This window comes from Thalassophryne amazonica, chromosome 7 (assembly GCF_902500255.1).
Source record: "Thalassophryne amazonica chromosome 7, fThaAma1.1, whole genome shotgun sequence".
In the NCBI taxonomy this organism is placed as follows: domain Eukaryota; kingdom Metazoa; phylum Chordata; class Actinopteri; order Batrachoidiformes; family Batrachoididae; genus Thalassophryne; species Thalassophryne amazonica.
Window position 1 is genome coordinate 94,155,638 of NC_047109.1, and position 10,149 is coordinate 94,165,786.

General features: G+C 40.4%; 1 protein-coding gene across 4 annotated transcripts; it reads left to right on the forward strand.

Moving 5' to 3' along the window:
- On the forward strand, positions 1-7,476 carry LOC117514584 (zinc finger protein 567-like). Of its 4 annotated transcripts, XM_034175113.1 has the most exons (3): positions 13-216; positions 687-698; positions 4,765-7,476. In XM_034175113.1, the coding sequence occupies exon 3, from the start codon at positions 4,792-4,794 to the stop codon at positions 6,307-6,309; it is 1,518 nt and encodes a 505-aa protein (XP_034031004.1). In that variant the 5' UTR covers positions 13-216; positions 687-698; positions 4,765-4,791; the 3' UTR covers positions 6,310-7,476. The 4 variants fall into 4 exon arrangements, with proteins under 4 accessions (XP_034031006.1, XP_034031004.1, XP_034031005.1 ...); XM_034175115.1 differs by lacking the exon at positions 687-698 and having other exon boundaries at positions 1-113; positions 4,767-7,476; XM_034175114.1 differs by lacking the exon at positions 687-698 and having other exon boundaries at positions 13-235; positions 4,767-7,476.
- The last annotated feature ends 2,673 nt before the right edge of the window (positions 7,477-10,149 follow it).

Sequence of the window (10,149 nt, forward strand, 5' to 3'; positions counted from 1 at the left end):
TCTTGCTTCCAAACGCGCCATCCGGAGAAGAAGAGCCAACTCTTCTTTTTTTTTTCGGCGTGGCTGCTTTCCGATTTACTTCTGTTAAATACTGGTAAATCATCGGTGCTATTGTGAGTTTGAATGCCTCAACGAACTCTATACATTAAGCTAAATTCTGTTTACTACGAAGATATAACTAAGAAGTCGGACTGGCGTGCTTTGATATATATATATATATAATTATTATTTAATGGTGAGTTTGCGTTATTGTCCACAAGCTGGTGAGGTTGTAGCTAACGTTAGCGTGCCAAGCTCCTTTCAGGCAGGCGCGCCTTAAAACAAAACATGATTAAACCGCACAAAAGTCGCGCTGCGAGGTGATGAGGGCGATGAAAAATGTACTTACAGTGTGTTGCGGCATCCGCATTTTGTTGCTTTATGATTTAAACGGTAATGCATCATTTTGTTCTGACTGTTAGGATGGAAGTAGCTTATTAGCACTCGGCGCTAATCAGTCCTCAGAAGTTTAGATTTAAGTTTAATAACTACAGGCGCTTTGGAAAGCTCGGAGTTAATTCGATTACCAGGGTTTTTTTTCCCAGTACGTGTTAAAATTTAACTAGCTTTTTGTTAGCTATGCAGGCTATATCTTTTACTTTGGGCCATAGTATTACTAGCATTTTGAGCTAGCTAAGTTAGCGTCATTTGTGATTTGATGCTGCACCTCACCTTTAGTGTAACTTACTACCACCCGCCACCTTTCTTATTTAAGGGATGGTTATGATTTAGTCAAAATATCTGCTAAAAAGATTAGAATTTCTCATAAACCCAAGCTAAAGAGGCTTTCTTATCTGATCACAGTTCAAACTCAAATTATTCAATGTAAAAACCCAGAAGTCCTGTCAAAGTTTATATTTCTCTTGGTAAATTAAACTCTTAAATGACCTTAGTTGATTGTTTTGCACATTTGATAATCAGTGCAAGTCATATTTGTTTATGCAGTGCTCCTCCTTTCCTCACTCCTGATTGGCTCAGTACACCTGTTAATTAAGGAATCATCTTGTTGTGTCTGATTTGCGGACATTCATGTTGGATTACGCTCGCAAATATCTTTTACCGGCTCTAAGATGTCGCCGGTAAAACTCAATTTGAATCCAGCATGAACGTCCGGGAATCATCAGACACAACTGGATTATTGCCATCTAATCCAATTCCATCGTTTGCACGGTTCATTTTTCTGTAATTAATTCGGTCAGTGAATCGTTGTGAAAGGGTGTGGTCGGCTTGTCAAAGCTTACCATTGCAACAGCGTCTTAATGCCAAACTGGAAATTCTGAGAGCAGACCCACGGATTTCTCCATCTTGTCAGCTGCATTTAGTTAAATCCATGCATTTTGGGATCGTCGCTGCACAGGTTTCTGTTGGTCTCAGGTGACGGCGTCATTGTTGACCCCTGCGCAGCAATGCAGTCAGGGGGCGGAGTACCACATTAAATGTGAAACAGCCTTGCCACTGCCCACGGGATATTTTACGGTCTGAAATCTCACACAATTAGGCAATCAGATTCGCTGAAAAAATGTAATTGGATTAGAATCAGTTTTTGGTGGAGCAGGGAGGTTTAGGGAAGACACAGGATAGGTGATGGAGCATGGTTAGTGACCCCAATCAAGGCCTTACCCTTCCTGTGAGCAAGAGCATTAGTGGCATTCGTAAAGGAAAAACTCTTAGTGTATTGCCGATAGAGCAGGCAGACCAGACTCAGTAAGGCGGCCACTCAAAAAAACTGAAACCATAAAGCATTGGCAGAACATGCAGTTATTATTGACACGCAACAGATTTGCATACTTATTAGTGTCGCAGTATTTACTTGACTAACATTGGTGGTTTGTCGCGTAGTTTGTGTACTTCTAGTTTATCAAGAAACAAGTCTATGTTGTGGATGTCAGTTTTCTATGTAGGAATTGCAATTTGGAGCGTCCAAGTATTGGTCATCACAGAGTATAAGGTCAAGAGGTTTGTCACATGCACAATTATACATGTACAACTGTCAGTGAAGTTTAAACCCCAAATCACTCCTGACTACTACAAATTTAAAACTGCAAAATTTGATACAGTAATGTAAATCTAGTAAAATAAGCAATATGTACATATTAAAGTGGCATTTGCTTCACTAAATCAGATGTGCAATATATGCAGTTTTAAGATGTCAAACATGTCAACTACAGTAAAATAGTGGTGGAAAGTGCAGTAAGTTACAAAATATAAAATGGCAGCATGTTTCCAAAAAAACAGCATTTCAAACATAAGCTCTAGTAATGCAGTGTCTATAAAGTTTAAGTACTACAGTGCATCCAGAAAGTATTCAGTGCTTCACTTTTTACACATTGTATGTCGCAGCCTTATTCCAAAATGAATGAAATTCATTTTTTCCTCGGAATTCTACACATAATACCCTATAATGACAATGTGAATAATATTTTTATTTTTTTACAGATTTTTGCAAACTTGTTTTTAAAAAATAAATAAAACCACATGTACATAAGTATTCAAAATTGAGCTCAGGTGCATCCTGTTTCCACTGATCATCCCTGAGATGTTTCTACAGCTTAATTAGAATCCACCTGGTGTAAATTCAGTTGATTGGACATGATTTGGAAAGACACACACCTGTCTACATATAAGGTCCCACAGTTGACAGTGCATGTCTGAGCACAAACCAAGCATGAAGTCAAAGGAATTGTCTAGACCACAGAGACAGGATTGTCTCAAGGCACCAATCTGGAGAAGGGTACAGAAACATTTCTGCTGCTTTGATGGTCCCAGTGAGCACAGTGGTCTCCATCATCAGTAAATGGAAGAAGTTGGGATCCACCAAGACTCTTCCCAGAGCTGGACGCATGTCTAAACTGAGCGATCGGGGTAGAAGGGCCTTGGTCAGGGAGGTAACCAAGACCCCGATGATCACTCTGTCAGAGCTCCAGCATTCCTCTGTGGCGAGAGGAGAACCTTCCGGAAGGACAACCATCTCTGTAGCAATCCACCAGTGGCCAGACGGAAGCCACTCCTTAGTAAAAGCCACATGGCAGCCCACCCATGAGTTTGCTAAAAGGCATCTGAAGGACTCTTAGACCATGAGGAACAAATTTTTCTGGTTTGATGAGCCAAAGATTAAACTTTGTCGTGAATGTGTCGGGTTCGGAGGAAACCAGGTGCCATCCCTACAGTGAAGCGTGGTGGCTGCATCATGCTGTGTGGATGTTTTTCAGCAGCAGGATCTGGGAGACTCATCAGGAGTGAGGGAAAGATAAATGCAGTAATGTACAGTGACATCCTGGATGAAAATCTGCTCCAGAGTGCTCTTGACCTCAGACTGGGGTGACAGTTCATCTATGAATGTCCTTGAGTGACCCAGCCAGAGCCCAGACCTGAATCTGATTGAACATCTCTGGAGAGATCTGGAAATGGCTGTGCACCGGCGCTCCCCATCCAACCTGATTCGGCTTGAGAGGTGCTGCAAAGAGGAATTGACAAATCTGCCCAAAGATAGGTGCACCAAGCTTGTGGCATCATATTCAAGAAGACTTCAGACCATCATTTCTGCCAAAGGTGCATCAACAGGCTGTGAATACTTATGTACTTATGATTTCTTAGTTTTTATTTTTGATACATTTGCACAAATTAAAAAAAAAAAAACTTTTTTCATATTGACATTATGGGGTGTTGTGAGTAAAATTTTGGGGGTGGGGAGGAATGAATTTACTCCATTTGACTTGAAGCTGTAATTTCTGCCAAAGGTGCATCAACATAGTTGCGAGCAAAGGCTGTGAATACTTATGTACATGTGATTTATTACATCCACATGTTTTAATGTTGTCATTATGGGGTCTTGTGAGTAGAATTTTGAGGGGAAAAATGAATTTAATCCATTTTGGGATAAGGCTGTTACATAAAATATGGAACAAGTGAATCGCTGTGAATACTTTCTGAATGTACAGTATGACACATGACTTAGCAGGTAATTCAAATGCTGTCCTCGGGATCTAAAATTTAATTTCCATCTCACAACTGTCCAAAACACACAAAAACAAATGCACTACTCAAAATAATTAGGGGAACACATTGTTCCTCTAATTATTTTGAGCAGTATACGTATGCAGGATAGTTTTATATATTTCCACACACTTGAGAGCAGGGCTTAGCAGCTGCAGCTAAGGTTCTCTTTGTTGTTGTTTTTTGCTGTGATTCTCCTACTATTTTAGATGTAAATCCCAGCAGCACAGTGACAACAACAGCAGTTTTTGAGCTAACTCAACCGAGCAGTAATGGCGAGTGTTTTCACAAAGCTCTGCACTCTTGTTATTGGAGCTGTATTTAACTTCCCCTCTTGATTTCATAATTGTTGTTGTAATCTGCTTTACTTTTTTCATCTTAGGTTAATTTGAAATGTGTGCAAACTGCTAGCTTCAGGTTTCCACTTTGTGTATTTTTGTTGCCATAATATGACTATAATTAGTTGACTTATTTAAATTTTTGTATGATTACATTTTTGGTCTGTGTAAAATAATTTCAAGAATGTCAACTTGGACATGTGTAAATTGTATATTTAGAAATTTTCATGACTTGCTGACAGTTTGAAGGATCGAACATCCATCCATCTGTTTTCTGGACTCGCTTATTAAGGACCAAATAATTAATTGGAAAGTATTTAATTCCAAAGAGTTATATAAATGTTTTTCATTTTATTTTTTTAACATGTCCTAACATGAATCTCTCTCTCCCAACAGTAAACCACAGTGTTTCACATCAACTATGAACACATCCACACAGAACACGGTCATGCAAAAAGGAAGTCCACAGCTCCAAAATTTCCTGGTGAAGCGCACCAACAGCGCACAACACTTGAAGAAGCGGCACTTGTGCTTCAGCTGTGAGCAAACTTTTCCAACTCGAGAACGCTTGGAGGAACACTTCTGTCCTTCTGCAAGTTACATCTGCTCCTGCGGAACCGAGTTTTCCGTCTATGTAGACATGCTGGAACACAGCACGACGCATGAACCCGGACACCAAGTGCTTGACCACGAAACGATAAAGAAGCGTCGAATTGAGACGAGCATAAAAGAGAAGGAGCAGTTGAAAAGACTCCAGTTCAGTCAAGGTGTTCCAGTGAGGACCAAATTGTCCTCACCTTTGACATTGAATTACCAGACGCAAATGCCCATCAAATCAGGTGTTAAGCCACAAACCTCCATGCAGTCTGCACTGGCTTCGAAAGTGCCTGGATTGCATCCCACTATCACACAAACATCTGGGTTCCCAAATCCTTACCCAACTCAGATTAGCATGCAGAATGTTTTTGCTGGCGTGGGTTCACCAACAGTGGATCTTTGGACCATTTACCAGCCAGTGGTGTTGGTGAAAACGGTGCGGAAGTTTAACAAGCAAAAACCATACACCTGCTCGAAATGTGGGCAGGGCTTTTTGACGAAGAACAGCCTCATTACTCACCACAGCGAGCATGTTACGGATAAAGTTTCTGGCTGTATAGGATGTGGAATGCTGCTCTCCAGCAAGAAGTTAATGCCCCGCTTCCATGCTTGTAATGCACCCAGCTCTTCTGCCAAAGTCAGACTCATCACTGCACGACCACTGAGTCACCTAAACAAAAATGCAGCCGGTATACCAGGTAGTCCAAATCTCAGTGCGTCCAGTAAAATTAGGCGGGCATTTCATCCCAATTCCTCTCTTCAGCAAAAGAGCCACAATCTCAGTGCACCCAATAAAATCAGACAGGGGCCTCCTGCTCCACCTTCCCTGCATCGCTACCCATCAAATAAACACAGTCAAGGGCTTCCTTTTACATCCAGTCAAGAGTTGAAGACACCCAACCAAACTGTGGCACAATTCCTGTACCAACATTCACATGCATCCTCTGAAACAGCCCGCTACTTGTGCAGAGTCTGTCATCTACCTTTTGAGAGTGCTCAACTTCTTCAGAGGCACAAGTGTGCCAAAGCACAGGAGTTCATGGCACAGCACTCAAAGGCTGGCAAACCGTATAACCGCATCCGCACAGTGACACCAGTGAAGAGTCCAAATCCCCCGGCAGTGAATGGCGAGAGAAGACTCGCCAGCTTCTTGCCAGCTGGTGGCATAAAGGCAAACAAAGTCGTGAATGCCAGCCAGGGCGGAGATCAAGGAGCAACTCCTGTCAACGGGAAAACTGTCAATTTGGATGACGACGATGACGATTGTTACATAGTCGAAAGTTCGGACAAATCTGCTGAGGTGATCTACCAGGTTACTTCATCTGTCCCTGTTAAGACATAAACGACTTAAAGTTTATCCAGTTTGCATGTCATTTTAAATTTTGGACCAACATAAAGATTTCACTCTCCAGGTTGAATATGTACTTGTTTAGATTTATGGAGCTGGCCATTTCAACTAAAACCATGAGCAGCTGCAACAGTTTTGAGGCACAAATGTCAATGCAACAATGTGCTTCAGACTGGCTCTAATTACTAGATGCCCGATAGGTGCAGTATTTGATCTTGTAACCATCACTTGAGGAATTAAAAAACAAAACTATTTTTGTTCGGGTGATGTGATATGCTTCCCTTATCCAAACAGCTGAACAGCGAATTATGCTGTACGATATGACATCAAATGTTTTAAAGATGGCTTTATTTTAGTGTAGTTAATATTCACTTCCCATGTGTCTTTCTCCATCACTTTGGTAAAAAAAAAAAAAAAAAATTCTGAGTTTCGATAGCAGAATTGATGGGTGACAAAATAAAGGAATGTTTCAGTGTAAATGCTTCCATGCTGGTGTGCAGCGTGACATAATGTCCGGCAGATCAATTCAGGATGATTAAAAGGATGACTTTTATGCTACACTAATGCTCATTTGTCCAAATGAGGGTAGTTTCTGCCCCACCCACACACACACACACCCAGACAGCGTTTTCTTTCCCAGATATTAAAATGCTGTACACACTGTGGCACTGTTGTGATTCATCAAGTCTCAGCTGAAATTAACACCTGTGGAAGAATTTGGACCAACATGTTGGCACTTTATTCCTACTTGAAAGATGAAATGGTTACATTGACTGTAGAAGGGTGGCTTTCATCCCCCTGTTAAAGTCCCAGATGCATTTAAAATTAAAGTTTTAGGAGTTTGTGGTTTCACACCTGGTGATAAATGTTCCAGTTTTTCCTTTAATTTGTCACCTGTGTGTGTGGTTTATTCCTGTCAAGATGGGACAACCACGTACTGTATATATATTAGTTTTTGTTTTTATTTTCTTTTTGATGTCAGAATGTGTTGTGAGGCTGTGAGAATTGATCTTGATGCCTTGTGTGTTCTGCCAGCTTTGTTAGATTTTGAGAATACAGTATATATGTTGTATTAAACTATATTTTCAACCTCCCTTTTTGTTAAATGCATTTACAGTTATGTGCTGCTTTTAAACTGAGGGAAATACAGAGCTTTTCACAGTACTGCTTCTGGTTCTTGCCTGATGTGACTGTTCTTCAAAAGGCTTTGGGATATTGTGGGTTATTTGGTAGTTCCAGTCATTATAAAATTTTAAGGCACATTACTCAGACTTTAAATTTTTCAACAAAATTTGGTAAAAAAAATTTTTTTACCCTTTTGCTGCTGTGTGGCAATTTCTCAGTAATAGAAGATTTATTATTAAGCTAGTGGTTAAGCTATTACTCCAATTAAGGGTTCCGGGGGTTGGAGCCTATCCTAGCAGTCGGCATGAGGTGGGGTAGACCCTGGACAGGACACCAGTCTATTGGTTAAACTTTTATTTTTTTTATTTTTTTTCCCGTTTTAAGGATTACCATACATTTGGTGGGGATAAACAGTTTGTATAATGAACTAAAACGATGATATGCAGCCTGGTGGTGTTTGTCTTTTGGCTGCCCCTGTGTGTTCAAGGTCACTGCAGTGGAACCAGTACTGATTTGCATCAGGATCTGGGACAAGTTCTAGCTGCATGCCCTTCCAGACAGCTCCAGTTTTACTCAGAGAAATGTGCATGGCTGCTAGTCTCCATGATCAAAGTGCTTTTGCAACCAAAACTGGTGTTTTGTTGCAAAAGGTAAACCCATGACCCTGGTTCACTGGTTTTTCTTCCTTGGACCATTTTGTTAGGAACTGATGACTACAGATTGGGAACAATCCACAAGCACTGCAGTTATGGAGATGGCCCAGTCTTACATCCATTTCAGTTTGGCCCTTGTCAAAGTCATCTTTCTAACATGGACTTCAAGAACAAAAATTTAACTTGCTGCTGAATATACCCTGTCCATTGTTTAAAAAAAAAAAAATTAATAGTATTCATCTGTCTGTGGTCACAATGGCTGATGGGTCTGGAATAAAAACTCACTAAAGTGCAAGGAAAATAATGTGGAAAAGTTGGCGACTATTATCAGATTGTCAGAAAAGAAATAATTGCCATCAAGATAGATTCAGGTGTATGAAGGTAGTTAAACTTTATTATTTGAATCTACTATCACAACATTTGACTTAAATGTGCATGAGCTCATAGTGCAGACTGCTTCAATTTGAAATTTATCTGTTGTATTTGGGACTAACCTGGTTAAATCAAGGTAAAATAAAAATATGTATTTAAAATCAGATGACCAATGAAGGACTTAACACTTTTTTAATTGTTGACCATGTCTAAGGGACCAAAACTATTTGGGCAGAGTTTATTATTATAATAAATTTTATTGTGTGTGTGTGGGGGGGGGTGAGTTCTCACATTTAAGTCGAGTAAAATGCCTCAAGTTGATTCCACGTGTTGTATCTTTTGGAAAAAATATGACAGAAAGCAGCACGTCCTTAAATACTGTACAAAGGAGACTTGTGTTAATCATGACATCTGTTAAGTACACTCAACATAAAATATGAATACAACATTTTATTGCTCCATTTTTCATGAGTTCAAAGAGATGCACGATGTCTCTGCAGACAAAAAGTTTATTTTCCTCAAACTTTGCAAATTTGCCAAAACCCATGTTGGTGAGTACTTCAAATTTGGTAAAATAATCCATCCACCTGGCTAGTGTGGCGCATCAACTACACAACATGATGACTGCATAGATGTGCCTTGAGACGGTCACAATAAAGGGCCATTCTAAAATGTCCAGTTCACACTGAAAAGAGATCTTTATTAGGTGAGGAAGCAGGATGTGTCTGTCCTGGAGCGGCTACATGTGGTCTTCAGCTGCAGTCAGCATGCCAACTGCATGATCTCTTCAAACTTGTGACATCTGTGACACTGTGTTGCATGAAAAAAAATGCACATTTTATTTGACCAGTCCAATGCGCATCAGTGCAGCAGTCATGCTATTTAATCAACATGTTGATATGCTACACCAGCCAGGTGGATGAATCATCTCAGAAGTGCTCACTAACCCTGATTTTAGCGAGTGAGTGAGCCAAATTGGAGTGAAAGCTTTGTGTGTGTGTGTGTGTGTGTGTGTGTGTGTGTGTGTGTGTGTGTGTGTATGACCTGTTAGATCTTTTGCTTCAATGCATGAAAAATGGGAAGCAAAACAAAAGTGTTACATTTTTATTTTTGTTCAGTGGAATTACAAGCTTCAGTGGCTGTGATTGGAGAAGCTTTTGCTTGTTGCTTCATCAATCATCTTAATAATCCACTGGCACAGAAACAGATGTTAAAATGAAGACATGAAATGCAGAGTGAGTGTCTCACTAACTGTACATAATTTATGTGATTTAATTTGTAAAAGTGTCTTTCGGCACAGTGGATTAGTGGTTAGCACTGGTGCCTCACAGCAACAATGTCTTGGGATCGATTCCTGGCCTTTCTGTGTGGAGTTTGCAAGTTCTCCCCATATCTACTTGGGTTTCCTCTGGGCACTCCGGTTTCCTCCCACAATCAAAAACATACTTATTTAGGGTCTGCTCCTTTCTCTACCCCTGACCTAGGCAGTGTCTACATCTGGAGTTGGTCCCCGGGGCGCTGGACTGTGGCTGCCCGCTGCTCTTAGTGATTGGACTGTGTTTAATGTAATTCGGATGGGTTGAATGCAGAGGACAAATTTTGTTGTATGCATGTATACTTGTATGTGTGCAGTGACAATAAAGTTTCTATTCTATTGTATTCTATCTGTTTGCCATGCTGCTGT

Bases quoted from the DNA above. Each gene is read 5' to 3' on its own strand.
- LOC117514584 (XM_034175112.1), top strand. From the start codon at position 1,913: ATGTTGTGGATGTCAGTTTTCTATGTAGGAATTGCAATTTGGAGCGTC. The intron at 1,996-4,766 runs GTTTGTCACATG...CTCTCCCAACAG, and splicing joins ACAGAGTATAAGGTCAAGAG to TAAACCACAGTGTTTCACAT.